Genomic DNA, 18,997 nt, shown 5'->3' with positions numbered 1-18,997 from the left:
AAATCATTAAATCAAAACATAGAAAATTAGAAGCAAGAGAGGAGAAAAAAGCTCAAGAACCTACTTCAAGAATGCCACAAGCTCTAGCAGTTCCAGCCCCAAAACTTAAGTATTTTTCCGTGGATTTCATCACCAGGTATATGGGATTTCACTAGTGGGTTCCTTTCACCCATTGGGTCCTTAGTTTCAGTCAGTTCTTGATTCTCTTATCATGATTAAACCTAGGGTTTCTAGAACTTTGATATAACTTCATGAATTTATTAAAAATATGTTCCAAATAAGATTATCATGTTATTGCTCAGATTATCGCATGAATTTTGGAACCCTAGCTTTGTATTTCGTTAGTTCTTTAATTACACATGCTAGATCATATATTTCAAACACTTCAGATATACATGCCTCAGTTATAAATGCATAATTACCAGATTAATTGTTGCATTCTCAGTTTGTATGTTCAGTTTTGAGCTATCCAGTATTTATAGAAGTTCAAATATAATCAGTTAATTTATAGAATTCATTGGGAGTAGCCTAATACCGAGTTGGACTAGGGTTTAGCGTACCCAATAGTCCCAAAACTACTACCCAAGTAGGTTGTAAGTCCCCTTTGTGGGCAAATCAGTTTAGTGATCACGCCAGCATGTCTTTATGCCTTTGGCAGGGTATATTGGGTCCTCTCAATGGGGCGTATACATCGGACTCCACATATAGCTCATGTGGTTTTATTATCGGTTATTAGTAGCTCCCACAGTTCAGTCAGACTCTTTGCATTTACCATTTATCAGTATATTCAGTATTCAGTTTAAGCATGTTATAAATTGGTCATTGCATCCAATTAGCTCAGAAATTAGCACATCACGTTCAGATTATTATACTTGTTTTTTGTGCTTGTTCAGTTATGTTTTATTTCAGCTTTACTTTTATTCTAGTATTGACGCATACGTGCGCTACATCTTCTCGTGATGTAGGTTCAGGTTCTCAGCATCCAGATTACGCATAGATCAATTTCCCAATCTCCAGTTCAGCAGATTCAGTGGTGAGTCCTCATTCTCCGAGGACAACAGTCATGAGTTTCATTTCAGTCTTTAGTCATTTAGTTTCAGTTTTTGCTAGATTTAGCTAGGGCTTGTCCCAGTATTTCTAGTCTAGTTTAGAGGCTATTTCAGACATAGTTAGATTCAGCTTAGTATTGAGTTAATATTTCTTTTGTACTAAACTCATTGTTTTCAAATATCTCAGTTATAGAATATGGGTATTCCCCATCTTTTCATTTTAAGTATGATTTAGCTTCCTTAACAGTTTATTATCTTTAGTATGCTCGTGATCATGCCAACAAGGTTAGCTTGGGATCACTTGTGGTCCTAGATTCTGTGTCCGCGTCTGGGGGTAGCTCAGGGCGTGACAAAACTTGGTATCAGAGCAGTAGGTTCAAGAGTCCTAAGATGTCTGAAAAAGCCGCACTAAGCAGAGTCTTTTTCATGGGTGTGAAGTGCACCACATCTACTGTTAGGGAGGCTATGAAGTGTTTTAGGAAAACTTCACTTTCTTGTTACTGTTATCGTGCGTAAGGTATGATCAAATTCCATTCTAACTTGACGTTGTGCGCTTAAGATCATTCCTTCTTGTAGAGCTTAGGCATGGAATGATAATGCACGCAATGCCAACGCAGTTCCTCTAGTAATAGATAAGGAAGTTCAAATGCAGAGTTTCAGAATGCCAATTCAGCTTTTGGATCAGAGTATGACCAACCAGAACAATCAGTAGGTTCTAGTTCCTACTAGAAGAAATGACCGATAAGTGGCAACCAGAGTTGTGATTTTGTTAGGATGAATCCGCCTAAGTTTTTAGGATCACAAGTTGGTAAGGACTCAAAGAAGTTCATCGATGAGGTCAAGAAAACATTTTGTGTGAAATCAGTAACAGGTAGTAATAGGTGACATTGGCATCTTACAAACTCAAGGATGTGACTCACATATGGTTCAGTCAGTGGAAAGACAACAGACATGACTTTGTCTTTTATAACTCAGTATAGCAGTCCAAATCAGTATTAGTCCAGAAACTCTCTCAGAACCATTCTCTAAGTCTCTACTCAGTCGTTGACCCAGTTATAGCTAGACGAGTATATAGAAATTGCCCTGTAACAGTATCTCAGAAAGTCACCTCAGCAGATCTAGTAGAGTTAGAAATGGTAGACTTCGATGTCATTCTAAGCATGGATTGGTTACACTCATGTTATGACTCAGTCGATTGTAGAACTAGGATTGTTTATTTTCAGTTTCCAGACGAACCAATCTTAGAATGGAAGGGTAGTAGCCTAGCGCCTATGGGTCGATTTATTTCTTACCTTAATGCTAGAAAGATGATATCAAAGGGTTATATCTATCATCTAGTTCGGGTTAAGGATTCTAGCCTTGAAACCCCATCTCTTGAGTCAGTTCCAGTAGTCTGTTAATTTCCAGAAGTATTTCCAAAAGATCTTCTCGGTGTTCCTCCCGAAAGAAAAATCGACTTTGGAATTGATCTCCTTCCAGATACCTAGCCTATTTCTATTCCTCCTTACAGAATGGATCCAGCAGAGCTTAAGGAATTGAAAGAGCAGTTGAAAGACCTTCTAGATAAGGGTTTCATCAGACCTAGTATTTCACCATGGGGTGCACCAGTATTGTTCGTAAAGAAGAAAGATGGTTCTCTCAAAATGTGCATTGACTATAGACAGTTTAACAAGGTCACAATCAAGAATAAGTATCCCATCCCCAGGATTGATGACTTGTTTGACCAACTTCAGGGTGCTAGTCATTTCTCAATGATAGACCTCAGATCGTGTTATCATCAGCTCAGAGTCAGAGATAGTGACATTTCAAAAACCATCTTCAGAACTCGTATGGTCATTATGAATTTGTAGTTATGTCGTTTGGACTAACCAATGCTCCTACAACTTTCATGGATTTGATGAACAGATTGTTCAAACAGTACTTGGACTTGTTCGTTATCGTCTTCATTGATGATATCCTCATTTACTCTAGGAGTGAGGAAGAACATGCAATTCATTTGAGAGTTGTTCTACAAACTCTCAAAGATCGCCAATTATTCGCTAAGTTTAGTAAATGTGAGTTTTGGTTGCAATCTGTTGCTTTCCTTGGTCACATTGTATCTAGCGAAGGGATCCGCGTAGATTCACAAAAGATAGAAGCAGTGAAACAATGGCACAGACCTACCTCTGCTACAGATATCAGAAGTTTCTTAGGTCTAGCAGGTTATTACAGAAGGTTCATGGAAGGATTTTCATCCATAGCCTCGCCATTGACTAGGTTGACTCACAAGATGGTCAAGTTCCAATGGTCAGATGATTGTGAGAAAAGCTTCGCATAATTGAAAACTAGATTGACTACAACTCTTGTCTTGACTCTACCAGAGGGTTCAGATGGTTATGTGATCTATTGCGATGCATCCAGAGTTGGCCTTGGTTGTGTGTTGTTGCAAAGAGATAAGGTTATATCTTATGCCTCTAGAAAGCTTAAGGTGCATGAGAAGAACTATCCAACTCATGACCTTGAGCTTGCAGCAGTGGTGTTTGCACTCAAGATATGGAGACACTACTTGTATGGTGTTCATGTAGATGTGTTCACTGATCATAAGAACCTTCAGTATGTGTTCACCCAGAAAGAGTGAATCTTCGCCAGAGGAGATGGCTTGAGTTCCTTAAGGATTATGATATGAGTGTGCATTATCATCCTGGAAAGGAGAATGTAGTGGCCGATGCTCTTAGTAGATTATCCATGGGTAGTGTAGCCCATGTTGAGAAAAAAAAGAAAGGAGTTAGTGAAGGATGTTCACAGGCTTGCTCGCTTGGGAGTTTGCCTTATGCGCACATCAAACAGCGGTGTAACAGTTCAAAATGGGGCAGAATCGTCTTTGGTAGTGGAGGTAAAGGAAAAGCAAGAGAGTGATCCGATCTTGCTTGAACTAAAGGGTGCAGTCAACAATCATAGAGTGGAGGTTTTCTCCCAAGGGGGAGATGGTGTACTTCGCTACCAAGGTAGATTGTGTGTTCCTGATGTGGGAGAGTTAAGGCAGCATATTCTTGCAGAAGCTCATAACTCCAGGTATTCTATTCATCCAGGTGCCACTAAGATGTACCGCGATCTGCGGGAAGTATATTGGTGGAATGGCATGAAGAGGGATATAGTAGACTTTGTGAGTAAGTGCCCTAATTGCCAGAAAGTCAAGGTAGAACATCAGAAACTAGGAGGTATGACTCAAGAGATCGATATTCCTACTTGGAAGTGGGATGTGATCAATATGGATTTCATCACAGGGTTACCTCGTACTCGCAGACAGCATGACTCAATATGGGTGATAGTTGATAGGATGACTAAGTCTTCTCGCTTTTTGGCGGTCAGGACTACATATTCGGCAGAGGACTATGCCAAGCTTTACCTTACTGAAATTGTGAGGTTGCATGGGGTTTCTTTGTCTATCATCTCAGATAGAGGTCCTCAATTTACCTCTCATTTCTGGAAATCATTTCAAAAAGGTCTTGGTACTCAGTTAACCTTAGTACAACATTTCATCCATAGACGAATGGAAAGGCAGAGCGTACCATTCAGACCTTAGAGGATATGTTGAGAGCTTGTGTGATCGATTTCAAAGGTAGTTGGGATGATCACCTTCCTCTTATTGAGATTGCCTACAATAAATGCTACCATTCCAGCATTCAGATGGCCCCTTATGAGGCTTCATATGGGCGTAGATGTAGATCTCCTGTTGGTTGGTTTGAAGTAGGTGAAGCAGATTGGATAGGGTCAAATTCAGTCTTTTATGTTATGGAGAAAGTGCAACTCATTAGATATAGACTTAAGACAGCCCAAAGTCGTCAGAAATCTTATACAGATGTAAGGAGAAGGGAACTAGAGTTCCAAGTTGATGATTGGGTTTTTCTGAAAGTCTCACCTATGAAAGGGGTGATGAGATTTGGAAAGAAAGGGAAGCTCAGTCCTAGATATGTAGGCCCTTACAAGATATTGAAAGGGAAGCAGTGCATCCGGTCTTCCACATCTCACTCTTGAAGAAGTGCGTGGGAAACCCAGCCTCTATAGTGCCATTAGAGAGTATGGCGGTGAATGATAGTCTTTCTTATGAGGATGTACAAGTTGAGATTCTTGACCGTCAGGCTAGAAGGTTGAGAAACAAAGAAGTCGTTTCAGTCAAGGTTTTGTGGAGGAGTCAGTTCGTAGAGGGAGCTACTTGGGAAGCAGAAGCAACCATGAAAGCCAAGTATCCTTACCTTTTTCCTTCCGATTCCTCTCCATCTTGAGGTAATAGTTCCTCTTCAGTTTTACAGTCATTCATGCGTAAATTCAGTTTTAGAATCATGTTCCCTTAGTTTGTACTTTCATTTTGAGCGTAATTGCATGTACTCAGAACTCAATTCAGTCAGAACTCAGTTCTCAGTGTTTAGTAGTGGGGTTTGCATCTCTCTCCCTCTATTTTAGCTAGTTTAGTCTTCATTCGAGGATGAATGTTTCCAAAGGGGAGATAATGTAACACCCCGTAGCCAAATTAGACCAAAATTTGTTTTTCAGAAAAATCTGCAGGTGCTACCAATGGTGGCATCGACGGAGCGTAGCCTGAACCACGCTCCATCCTGCACAACCGTCGATGGGATTAGAAACTCCCAAAAATTTCAGCCTAGAAAAATTGGTTAAGTCTTTGACGATGGACGGACTTACGGTCCATAGGTCAAACGACGGTTCGTAGTCCGTGACCGTCGATCAATACTCCCTTCAACCACTCTCTGACAAGAGCTATGGATGACCAGCATGGTTCGTAGGTGGACCTACGGTCCGTAGGTGGAAAATTTGCAGCCAGTTAAGGGGAAACGCAGTTGGGTCAACTTAAAATGATCATAACTCTTAACACAAAATTAATTAGGTCTCCCGTGACCTACCTACAGATAGAGAATTGAATTATGTTTCCATAGACACCAATCTTGCTAAAATCAGACCTCCGAGTAAAAAGTTATGCCCATTTTAGTAAAGGCTTGTGAATAGGCCCTCATAACGGACCCAACGACGGGGCGTCGGGCGCACGACGGACCGTCAGTCCTGGTCGTCGTGAGGCCCGAACGTAACCTTCCCAGGGGTCTTTTTGACCTTTTTCACTCCATTTTAACCCTAAGTTACGTCGTTTTGACCCTAAATCATTAGATTTTAGTCAGTATAAGCCTAAAAACATAATTAAAACATATCCAAGTCAATTCATTAAATCAAAACTTAGAAAATTAGAAGCAAGAGAGGAGAAAAAAACTCAAGAACCCTAGTTCAAGAACGCCACAAGCTCCAGTAGTTCCAGCCTCGAAACTTAAGTATTTTTCCGTGGATTTCATCACCAGGTATGTGGGATTTTACTAGTGGGTTCCTTTCACCCATTGGGTCCTTAGTTTCAGTCGGTTCTTAATTCTTTTATTATGATTAAACCTAGGGTTTATAGAACTTTGATATAACTTCATGAATTTATTAAATATATGTTCCAAATCAGATTATCATGTTATTGCTCAGATCATCGCATGAATTTCAGAACTCTAGCTTTGTATTTCGTTAGTTCTTGAATTACATATGCTAGGTCATATATTTCAGACACTTCAGATATACATGTCTCAGTTATAAATGCATAATTACCAGATTAATTATTGCATTCTCAGTTTGTATGTTCAATTTTGAGCTATCCAGTATTTACAGAAATTCAGATATAATCAGTTAATTTAAAGAATTCATTGGGAGTAGCTTAATACCGGGTTAAACTAGGGTTTAGCGTACCCAATAGTCCCAGAACTACCAGCCAAGTAGGTTGCAAGTCCCCTCTGTGGGCAATCAGTTTAGTGATCACGCCAGCATGCCTTTATACCTTTGGCAGGGTATATTGGGTCCTCTCGATGGGGCGTATACATCGGACTCCACATTTAGCTCATGTGATTTTATTATCGGTAATTAGTAGCTCCCACAGTTCAGTCAGACTCTCTGCATTGACGATTTATCAGTATATTCAGTATTCAGTTTCAGCATGTTATAAATTGGTCATTGCATCCAGTTAGCTCAGAAATCAGCACATTACGTTCAGATTATTATACTTTTTTTGTGCTTGTTCAGTTATGTTTTATTTCAGCTTTACTCTATCCTACATGCTCAGTACCTTTCAAGTACTGACCCATACATGCGCTATATCTTCTCGTGATGTAGGTTCAGGTTCTCAACATTCAGATCACGCATAAATTGATTTCCCGATCTCCAGTTCAGCAGATTCAGTGGTGAGTCCTCATTCTCCGAGGACAACAGTCATGAGTTTCATTTCAGTCTTTAGTCATTTAGTTTCAGTTTTTGCTAGATTTAGCTGGGGCTTGTCCCAGTATTTCTAGTCTAGTTTAGAGGCTATTTTCGGACATAGTTAGATTCAGCTTAGTATTGAGTTAATATTTCTTTTCTATTAAACTCATTATTTTCAAATTTCTCAGTTATAGAATATGGGTATTTCCCATCTTTTCATTTTAAGTATGATTTAGTTTCCACAACAGTCTATTGTCTTTAGTATGCTCATGATCATGCCAGCAGAGTTAGCTTGCGATCACTTGTGGTCCTAGGTTCCGTGTCTGCGTCTCGGGGGTAGCTCGGGGCGTGACAATCTAGATGTTCCCAACATGCGTTATGTCTAACTTTGATCCATTCCCAATAATAATTTTATTTGGTCCATTATAGTGTTTAATATCAATTAGGATACCTCAGTGATGTGTCATATGACTACTTGCTCCTGAGTCCACATATAAGGTGTCATCAGTGTTTTGAAGATTAGTAACAGCCAATGCTTGATGTAGCTCATCTGCGACTTGGTAAGAGTAATTCCGCCTATAAAAAAACTTAAGAGTAGTATGGTTATTCCTACCACAAATTTGACACGCATCAGCATTATTCCTCTCATGACTTCCACTTGAAGGACTGTTCTGAGGACCAGGTCTGTTTCTGTTGTTATAAGAAGTTGTTCCCTGTCCAGCAGGCTTAAAACCTCGTCCTCTGGAATTAAAGTTATTGTTTCCTCTTCTTTGAGAGTAATTTCCTCTTCCCCTACCTCTTTGGGAAGATAATGTCATGTTATGATTTTGTTGAGGCACTTCTTCTTCATCCTCCCTCATATCAAAATCCCTAAGATCATTAATAAATTGATTAAAAGTAGTATACGTTGTCTTACCTAACATGAAAGTTTTGAAGGTCTTGTACTTATGACCTAGACCTCTAGCAAAATTAATAACTTTGCTATCCTCATCTACAGTCTTGTGGATGGCTGCAAGGCCAGCACATATACCTTTGAATTCCTTCATGTATTCATCAATTTGTTTGGTTCCTAGCTTCATACTTTGCAGTTGTTGCTTGAGCTAGAACTCCTTATCTTTTGTTACTTGAAGATATGATTCTTCCAAGCATTCCCACATCTCATTGGCAGCTGAGCAACCTACGATCAGGTACATGTTTCTTCTGTCAAGGTGTCTGACATCCAAATCCTTAGTAACACATTCTTCTCTTCCCAGTCATCAACAATGTTGTTGTCCTCTACACCCTTCTCGCCTGCTACAGTTTTCTCAGTTGCCTGTCCAGTGGAACGAGTCTCTTTAGGTGATTCTGTGATGAGATAGGTTAATCTCATCACTTGAATCAATTGAGTCATTTGTTTCCTCCACAGAAGATTGTTCGTCGGCTTAAGTTTAATGGAGCAGGACGAAATAAGGTGATGAAGTGAAGAAGTTGAAAGAGTGTTGGTAGAAGGGGCCATTGTGGTTTGATAATTTTGTTGTTTTTTGTTAGATATAGTACATTACAGAGCGGAAAAACTTTATCACTCTGATATCATGTAGAATTCTCACAGATATGTGAAGAATCAAGGATTGTATTGATGACTGAATGATTGAGTTACATACTCCTTATATAGGAGAAAAATCCTATACTAGCTACACTAGGTATCCTAATACAACATAAATATATTATGTACCTTATCCTAGTCGACGACATCAGCTTTAGTCGTACAAAGTATAGACTTTTACATAAATTAGGATTGAGTAGTCTAGTCCTAGTGTAACTCAAACTTCTAACTCGTCAGACAGCTTCACCGAACATGTTCCTTTGACATGTTTCATCAGCTTCCTTCAACATTACTATGCAGTTGGGTTAAGGTAAATAATTGAAGGACAATATTTTTTTTGTGACCTTGTAACTAGCTATGAAAAGAACAATTTTATCGTCATGTTTGCCTTTTTTCCACTTAAATTATTTGAAGATAAATAATTTTCATCTTAGTAAATTGATTACTTACAAAATGATAATTTCAATTTTTTTTAAAAATAAACTATCAACTTTTAAAATTGAAAAGATGGTAAACAATAGTAAAATTGAATAAACCATCTACAATTACACATAAAAATTGCAAGTTTTAATTTTAATATGTATTCAATTTTATAAATTGTTCAAAAAAAAATAATTAAAAAAATCGCACAAACAACTCTCTTTGAATAATTGTAAGCTAATTTATTTTAAAAAAATTTACTAGCACAAACGTAAAATATAAAATCAAGAAAATAAATAAAATAATTAAAATGGTTTGAGGGATATTTTTGTCTTTAATATACTTATCCCATGGTATTATATCTCATGTATTACTAATACCTCCAAATGGAAGGTATTAGTAATACATCATATAATACCATATAGGAGGATTAGTTATACATAGACCCAATTTCCTACCAAACATAGTATTTAATAATACCATACATAATACATGAACTATTTGTTTTAATGCGGCCTACCAAACGACCCCTTAAGGTGCCATTTGATAGAATGTATCATAAGAAACAATGTGTATTTTATTTGGTATATATTTTTGTTTGTGTGTATTAAGGTATGTATTATTAAAACATAAAATTTTATGATATTAATAATTTATGACTCAATTGCCTCTTAGTTTTTTTTTCACAATATTTATAGCGGATATCTTTGTGAATAAATCTAACTCTACAATACAAACTATTTTTGATACGCTAGACCAAAACAAAATAATGTATTTAAATTAATTTTTACATAATTAATATAAATACAATTAAGTAATACAAATTTTTCTAGTATAAGCATTATTGATACATCATTATTAAATCTTATTATTATTATACTCCATATAGAAAAAAAAACTCCTTTGTTTGATAGTTATACACACGAGATGGATAATTCTGCAAATCATTGGGTGATAGATAATATGACAAATTATAAAAATACACATTTTTGTCTCACTTATTTTCATTACTCTCTATTACTTTTAAAATTTCTAAAAAAAAATTAATGTATTTGAGCTGCATACTAATGTATTCAAACTACATATTATGTATCAGAACTAGTTTTTAATGTATCCGAGCCAATATTTAATGTATTTAAGCTACATATTATTGCATCGAACTACATATTAATGTATGCGAGCTTCAACTCTTGTATCCGATGTTTTAAATTTTTAAGAAATTAATGTAATGATAAACTTATTAGGGATAGACTGTAATTTCATATTAAAACTATGGGATTTATGTAATGATTATACTCTCCTTTTTATTTTATGCTTGGGCCATTTTATCCTTGTTATGTGTAATATCTTTTTGAATTATATTAATTTATTTTTTAACCTAGGTATTTATTAAAAAAATTAAGTTCATTAACATTATAAATAGAATAATATTTTTATGAATTTGTTGCATCAAGTGTGTGGTATGCGTCTACTTTTGTCTTTTTTTACTTTCTATTAAAAGTGCTTTAAAACTATAAATTTGAATATATAGTCATTTAATACTTTCTCTATCCTAATTATTTGTTTATTTTTATTTTTTGATTGTCCTAATTATTTGTCCATTTTAAATAACCAATAAATGATAAAATATTTTTACCTATTAAACCCTCAATTAATTATTTAAAAAATAGGTAGAATTTATTAAAAATTTTAAATTTTAGATTCATCAACTTTATAATTTATAGAGGTAAAATGTTGCTTTCTTAATATGTATGTCAATTCAAAAGTTGACAAGTAATTAGGAAGCGAAGGAGTATAAAGGATAGAAATAAAAATATATCTAAAAACTCTTTTGATTTTATTTATTGGACAAGTAAATCAAAACGACTATTATAAAGATCAAGTAATATGAACGTGCAAAAACTTCTCCATGTGTATAAATAAAAAAGTTTCCATTGACATTAATGGAGTAATATATAGATTATAGTTTAAAATAATTTAAATCTAAAGTATATAATCATTAGAAAACTAATCTCAATTAAATTAATTATTTTATATTTTCTACATCAAAATATATATTTGTATAGCTATTATTCTCTGTTACTTTACTTTTGTAAACACATATTTATATTTTGATTATGAGGGTATCAGAAACATTGTACTTTTTAACTTCCAAATTAGAATTATGCGTTTTTTTTCTTTTTCTTTTTTGTGTTTGTGTGTGTCACTATTTTGAATCACAGAGATAACTCCATTTTCCTTCAATTCTACTCCATACACCTACTTGACCTCAAAAGGTGTTACTTTTTTTTTTTTCCTGTCTGTAGTTTCTTGATTATCTTCAATGGCTAAGTTAATAGTAGTAGTTCTTTTGTTGCGGTAGATTTTGATGCCTAAGGATGGACAAGGTTCAGCAAGTCCTTTTGTTGCAGTAGATTTTGATGAGCAACGTCAAAGAACTCAAACTAAAAACAAAGATCTCAATCCTCTTGTTTTCAACATCAAGAATCCAAGAGACCTTGAAAATCAGACAATCTCTGTTTATGTTTATAATGACCAAAAACAGGGACATCACAAGAAATTTCTTGGTCGTGTCAAGATATCTGGTGCTTTTATCCCTTTTTCTGATTCTGAAGCTTTAGTTCAGAGATAGCCACTTGATTAAAGAGGAATCTTTTCACATATTAAAGGGGATATTGCTTTAAGAATCTATGCTGTTCTTGCTGGTGGTGGTGGTGGTGTTGGTGGAAACTGAGAATCAGAATGTGAATAATGGTGAAGATAGAGCAACCCCTTTTACTCCAGAAGAAGAAGAAAGAACCAGAGGTAAGAACTTTTCATTCTATTCCAGTGCCGGTGCCGGCGTCTGGCCAAGGACTGATTTTGCAAAGGCTGGTGGACCAATGGCTAGCAATGTAAAGCAGATGCAAATGGGTGGTGGTCCAAGGCCTGAATTTCGGTTAGTGGAAACAAGGCCACCTTTGCCTGCAAGAATGGGGTATTGGGGTACAGATAAAACTGCTTATGATTTGGTGGACCAAATGCATTTTTTGAATATTAATGTTGTCAAAGCTAGGGATCTTCCAGTTATGGATATATCAGGGAGTCTTGATCCTTATGTTGAGGTGAAACTTGGTAATTAAGAACGTGTTACAAGGCATTTTGAAAAGAATCAATACCCTGTATGGAACAGTGCTTTTGCCTTCTCTAAAGAAAGACTGCAGTCTAATTTGATTGAAGTTACTGTAAAAGATAAGGATTTAGGGAAAGATGATATTGTTGGTAAAGTTATGTTTGATATGGTTCACTGGAGATGCAGTGTGCTCGGCTTCCCGGGATCCACCACAGGTTGGGTTTGAGAGCCGCGCGGCTGTTGCTCCGCGGCGATACGGACTGATGAAGTCCCTCTTCTTGTTCCACCAGATAGTACTTTAGCTCCGCAATGGTATAGGTTGATCAATAAGAAAGGAGAGAAGATTCCACGAGGTGAAATCATGCTTGCTGTTTGGATGGGAACTCGAGCTGATGAGGCTTTTCCTGAGGCTTCGCATTCTGATGCTCATATGGCTAGTCAACAGAATTTGGTTAATGCACGATCCAAAGTATATTTCTCACCTAAATTGTATTATCTAAGAGTTCATGTTATTGAAGCTCAGGATCTTCTGCCATCAGATAGAAGCCGGATGCCCGAGGCTTATGCCAAGTTACAGCTTGGGCACCAGGCAAGGACTACCAAGTCCTCACCGATGAGACACATTAATCCGGTGTGGAATGAGGAGCTAATGTTTGTTGTATCTGAGCCATTTGAGGAGTATTTGATAATAGATGTCGTGGATAGAGTTGGACCGGGAAAAGATGAATTGATTGGCAGGGCTATGATATCACTTAAAAATATTCCCAACAGAGTCGATAACTCTAAGCTAATAGATGCTATATGGTTCAATCTTCTCAAGCCTTCTCATGCAGCAGATGTTGACGAGAAGAAGAAAGAAGTGAAGTTCTCTAGCAAGATTCATCTTAGAGTTTGGATAGATGCTGGTTACCATGTTCTTGATGAGTCCACACATTTTAGCAGTGATCTTCAACCATCATCAAAGTTCTTGAGAAAGCCGAGTATTGGACTTTTTGAATTAGGTATTCTCAGTGCCCAGAATCTGATGCCAATGAAGAGTAAAGAGGCTCGAATTACAGGTTCATATTGTGTTGCTAAGTATGGGAATAAATGGGTTCGAACAAGAACACTCATTGATACTCTCGCTCCTCGATGGAACGAGCAGTTCTCTTGGGAAGTGTTTGATCCGTGTACCGTTGTCACCATTGGGGTCTTTGACAATTGTCACATCAATGGCAAAGATGAAGCTAGAGATCAGAGAAATGGTAAGGTGAGAATTCAGAGAATTGGTAAGGTGAGAATTAGGTTATCGACTTTGGAAACTGATCGGATCTATACAGATTTTTATCCGTTGCTGGTTCTTACAACCTCTGGTTTAAGGAAACATGGTGAGCTTCATTTGAGCATAAGGTTCAAGTGTACTGCTTGGGTGAATATGGTAGCACAATATGGGAGGCCATTGCTCCCGAAAATGCATTATGTGCAACCCATTTCCGTTAGGCGTATTGATTGGTTGCGCCACCAGGCAGTGCAGATAGTAGCTGCAAGGCTGGCCAGGGCTGAGCCACCTCTTAGAAAGGAGGTTGTTGAGTATATGCTGGAGGTGGATTACCATATGTTCAGTCTCAGAAGAAGCAAAGCTAATTTCTTTCGCATAACGGGACTACTTTCTGGGATTTCTGCAGTTCATGGATGGTTTAATGGGATTTGCAATTGGCGAAACCCTTTGACGACTATCCTTGTCCATGTGCTCTTCTTGATATTGATTTGCTATCCAGAACTCATTTTGCCAACAATTTTCCTCTACCTGTTTGTAATTGGCTTGTGGAACTACAGGTTTAGACCTAGAGCTCCACTGCACTTGGATGCTCGCCTTTCGCAAGCTGAAAATGCTCACCCAGATGAACTGGATGAAGAATTTGATACATTCCCTACTTCTCGGCAAACAGACGTCATAAGAATGAGGTATGATCGACTGAGGAGTTTGGTGGGGAGGGTGCAAACTGTAGTTGGAGATTTGGCAATACAAGGTGAAAGGGCTCTTTCCATACTAAGCTGGCGGGATCCAAGGGCTACTGCTATATTTATAATCCTTGCATTGATCTGGGCTGTGTTTCTATATGTTACTCCATTCCAAGTAGTTGCAGTGCTCATAGGACTTCACTGGCTGCGCCATCCACGATTCAGGAGCAAGCTGCCATCAGTACCTGTTAACTTCTTCAAGAGGTTACCATCAAAGTCTGATATGCTTTTGTAAGTTGCTGGTAAATTTTCACCTTATCTGTTGTATTCAAGTTGTAAAATAGAGAGATGGGTTCAGTGAATAAGTGGGGTATAAAAGGCTGCTACACAAGACACAAATGGAAGAGCAGTTTCCCTTGTTTCCCCCATAATCCCTACTTACATAATTAACAAGTCTTTGTTTATTTTCTTGGTTGATATTGTAATCATCCTATGAGGTTGTAGAGTATAGTTGTTTGTATCTGTTTAGATGTAAAAAGTATTGTAAATTCAAAGCTGATTAGGATTGTGTAGCCATCTTAAATTCTCAAATTACGTTCACTGCCAGACTCATTTTTTCTGGTTACAAGAGAAATTACTATTACTGCCAAGTGTGTATAGCACATGGTTGACACAAAATCCATCACATTACTGTGATAAAAACAAACCACAATGTCAAACTCTTGCAAGAGCGCATCTGCCCTCAACTTTGTGACTAGAGAAAAAAATAATTGAAGATACAAAATTGAGTTACTTGGATGACAAACTCCTTGATCCAAGATTAAAAAATAGAGCTACTATTGTGAACAAGCTCAATAATATTCCACTAAGTAGAGCTATATCAACAAGACTCCAAGCGCTCCAGTGACTTAAATCCTGTATCGGCTTCTCCTTAGACTCCGAGCTAGTTAAGTCCATCTTTTTGGAAGACTGATTCTTACGATTCCTCAGAAACCATCCAATTAAGTTTCTGCTGCTATGATTATCTAGATTAGGGTCATTCTTTAGCAGTGTTGTTGCTTCCACGGTTGGACTTTGATTGCAGCAATCAGATGTTGCAGAGCAAGGTTCTTGCTCTTTTGAACAGGCACAAGCTTCCTCTGAAAGGGTGCATGGGGAGCACCTTTCATCAAAACTCCAATGTGAGGGGACATCCTTATCATTTTGGCAGAGGATCTCAATCACTTCTCCAAAGACTGACCATCTACCTACGGATGTTATTTTCACCATAGCGGAGGAACCCAGCATGCTTTCTGGACCAATCACCAGGACCTGAATGTATCCCTTAGTGTGTCCAACCTAAACCATTGGGGGAAAACAGAGTTACTCATGGGGATGCGATGGTCATTCAGGAAATGAAATGCATATAGGAATTTGAACAATATTGAATTTTTTTGTAGGGAAATTACTTGCTTGTCACACACAGATGGAAGTAAGAGTAGGAGATTAGAGGCATGTGTATGATCAGAGTTTTGTCTTTGCTGGTTGATCTTATAAAGACTAATTTGTGTTTCATAAAACTTTCACCAACTATTATACTTTAAAATAAACGAATATACTTAGAATATAGGAAACCCATCATGTTCCCGCAAAAAAACTGCACCTAGGTAGTTAAAGCTTTAGAAGTGTTGAAAAGCAATTATGAAACAATAGCAGTTATCCAGATATCTGGCTCTCTATCATGCTTACCAAATGAACCCCATCTGAAGCTACGTCAGTAATCCATATCCTCTCTACTTTTCCTTCCACTCCAGTATATGGAGTAAAGGACTCGAATACAGCAGTTAATTCACGACTACGTTGCTTCACCACATTACTAGGAACCTTCTTCATCCTTGCAGCAGGAGTGCCTGACATTGATTTGTGAAAAACAGAAGTACCAATTTAATCAATTAAGCTGGTTATTGAGTACCAGTCTTTGACAATAGATGAGCATTTAGTTCCAAAATAGTGCATATAACCTTATAGCAAGCAATGAGAAATTTGAAAGCCATGCATCACAGAATGTACCACTAAAGAAAGCTTCACATCCCTCATTTGCAGATGCAAAAACTAGAGCTTTTTGCTATAGTTCTTTTCAGAGTGGATCAAGAGACACAGGAAATCTTTTTTCCTTTATTTTCCAGAATGGTATGTCTAGACATATAACAATTGAAAACTGAAATACAGTATACCAGGCCTAGGATAGAACTGTGATATATGAACTTGAGCAAGCTTGTAGTCCTTAATAAGGTCAACTGTCTGAGCAAAATCTTCATCAGTTTCACCTGCAATGCAAGGACAGATCATCACGCTTGGTGCAAGGTCTTTCCAGAAGCAGAATTGATCAGAATAATTCTTGGTCCAAGCCTTAACTCTTGATGATTTGGCAAAATCATAATATAATCAAAATATTGTAGAATATTTCAGACCGGAAGTCTGAAGAGTGTCTCTAACACAAATGAGCGGTGAAGCAACTGCCAATTTTGATAATTTAGAATATGTGACAGTAGAATATGAGCAAAAAACAAACAACTGGAATAATTTACCCTTTTTACAGTAGTTATGAGGATTATAAATCAACCTTTTTTTATAAAAGAAGAAAGAGAACTGTTTTATTTCTTTGTTCAGAAAAAAATCCTATTCTAAGATCATGCTTCAGTTTAATTGATTCCAAGGGGGAGGGGACTTCTTAGAGTGGAAGACTAAGCTTCTAATCTATGTTGCTCGGACTAAAATGTGGGCGAGTGTGTGTTGGATCCTCCAATATCAAATTTTTGGATGCTCCGCCACGGGTACGACAACATTTTTCGGAGAGTCCAAGCAAATAGCTTCTAACTTGTGAAGACAAAAAATCAGGTCTTACATACTCACTGAAAACATCTTACAAGGCAGCAAGATGTTCAGACATACCAGGAAATCCACAAATTATATCTGTTGCAATCTGCATCCCAGGGACCAGTTCCATTAATGTATCCACCACTTTCCTGAACTCACCTACAGTGTATTCACGGTTCATTGCCTGAAATTGATGAACAGAGAAAAGAGAAATTTATGATAAACTATTTTGTGGCAATAACATTACTAATGACAGCGAGCATAGGGCCTATATCACAAGGGTTGTCCAAAAGCAAAAAGAAAATGTCGATTAATATAATGTAATTCAAACTTACACTCAAGACTGAATCACTACCCGACTGAACTGGCACATGAAGAAAAGAATACACACATGGATGACATAAGACATCAGCTATTTCCTTCAAGTGCTCAAGAATATAAGGAGGATTGGTCATCCCAATTCGGAGCATTGTACTTCCATTCAAAGGAAGCTCTGCAACTATAGCATTCAATAGAATAGGAAGATTAACTCCAATGTCACGACCTGCAAAATTGAGAAACACACAAGTGTTTTACATTCTTGATAGACTAGGCCTCATTTGTTTGCACTTAATGGAGGACTAGATTTGAATGGTTCATACGTTAAGTGCATAAATTTACATTCAGATTTACTTACTTATTTGGTCTAACTAAGCCTTAATCATTAAGATCTTAAACAAAGAGTTAATATCATTAAGAGGTACTTTTTATGAGAATACTTTCCACTACCACTCTATCCACAAACACAAGCCCCACCACCTTCCCACCAATTACCTTTGTCATCACAACCACCACTACGATCAGTCGCTACCACACTTACCACCTCCACTGCCACTGCCACCACCGTTGCCATCTCCACCATCACTATTTGCCAGTAACGCTTTTGCGGACAATCTCTACGAGCAACCACCACTAGCACCAGCGCCAATTACTTACCTCAACCAACTTTACCACCACACAAACTATCTCCACCAACAGTAGCGAACCTTATTGTTTTATTTTTTTTTAATCAAATAATGATTTTATTGTATTAAAGTTATATTTTTATTATATTTAATTACTTTTTTAAAAAAATTGAATAATATATTTATTATGTTTAAAAATAAATAAATTATGTACATCCAAAAGTTGAAAAACAAACCGCTTAAATCATCTAGTTTTCAGATCTAGTAAAAACATCTTAAATCATTTTGATGTCTTAATCTTAATGCAAACAAATGGAGCTCCAGCCTATTAGGCTTGTGCCCTACACTTAACACAGGACTAGCATTATCGCCAACTATTGCTTTTCTAGCATTCACAGCTAGAGAGTATTGCCAATACTATTGTGGTAACTAAATAAAGATAATATGTACGAAGTCACTCAAGAAAACTAGGAAAACTAAAAGGACGCAAGTTTAAAACATGTTCAATTTTATTTATTTTTTTGAAATTGGTAACTTAAAACATGTTCAGTTTTTTGTTTCTTAGTGCTTTATGACTGTTACTCCCTCCATTATAAAAAGAACAACATTATTTCCCTATTAGTCTGATCCAAAAAAATGAAACCTTTCTAAATCTGAAAACAACTTAACTTGAATTTCCCGTTTTTACTTTAACGATAAGCTTTTATAGCCACACAAATGTTATGGCATGTTTAAGACCAAAAGTTTCAATAAGTCTTACAACCACACAAATGTTATGACAACAAGTTTCAAGAAATAAAATGTAAGAGTGCCCTCCCCCCCCCCC

The 18,997-nt window shown here is 37.0% G+C and overlaps 1 protein-coding gene and 1 pseudogene across 3 annotated transcripts in view; one reads left to right on the top strand and one right to left on the bottom strand.

Annotated features, from left to right (window-relative positions):
* The first annotated feature begins 11,472 nt into the window (after nucleotides 1-11,472).
* Nucleotides 11,473-14,947, top strand: LOC107004570 (annotated as a pseudogene).
* A 91-nt stretch (nucleotides 14,948-15,038) lies between these two features.
* The window catches only part of LOC107004571 (threonylcarbamoyladenosine tRNA methylthiotransferase), a 12,806-nt gene continuing 8,847 nt past the window's right edge, over nucleotides 15,039-18,997 (bottom strand). For all 3 annotated transcript variants that reach the window (XM_015202817.2, XM_027912628.1, XM_027912629.1), the window contains 5 exons: nucleotides 17,563-17,771; nucleotides 17,303-17,411; nucleotides 16,585-16,677; nucleotides 16,100-16,260; nucleotides 15,039-15,709 (listed from right to left, as the gene is read on the bottom strand). In XM_015202817.2, coding sequence (XP_015058303.1) covers nucleotides 15,161-15,709; nucleotides 16,100-16,260; nucleotides 16,585-16,677; nucleotides 17,303-17,411; nucleotides 17,563-17,771 — 1,121 coding nt within the window. In that variant the 3' untranslated portion in view covers nucleotides 15,039-15,160. The remainder of the gene's footprint in view (nucleotides 15,710-16,099; nucleotides 16,261-16,584; nucleotides 16,678-17,302; nucleotides 17,412-17,562; nucleotides 17,772-18,997) is intronic.

The sequence above is a fragment of the Solanum pennellii genome, chromosome 11, assembly GCF_001406875.1.
Source record: "Solanum pennellii chromosome 11, SPENNV200".
In the NCBI taxonomy this organism is placed as follows: Eukaryota; Viridiplantae; Streptophyta; class Magnoliopsida; order Solanales; family Solanaceae; genus Solanum; species Solanum pennellii.
The sequence above is the reverse complement of the archived record's forward strand: the minus strand, read 5'-3'. Positions and strand labels throughout refer to the sequence as shown.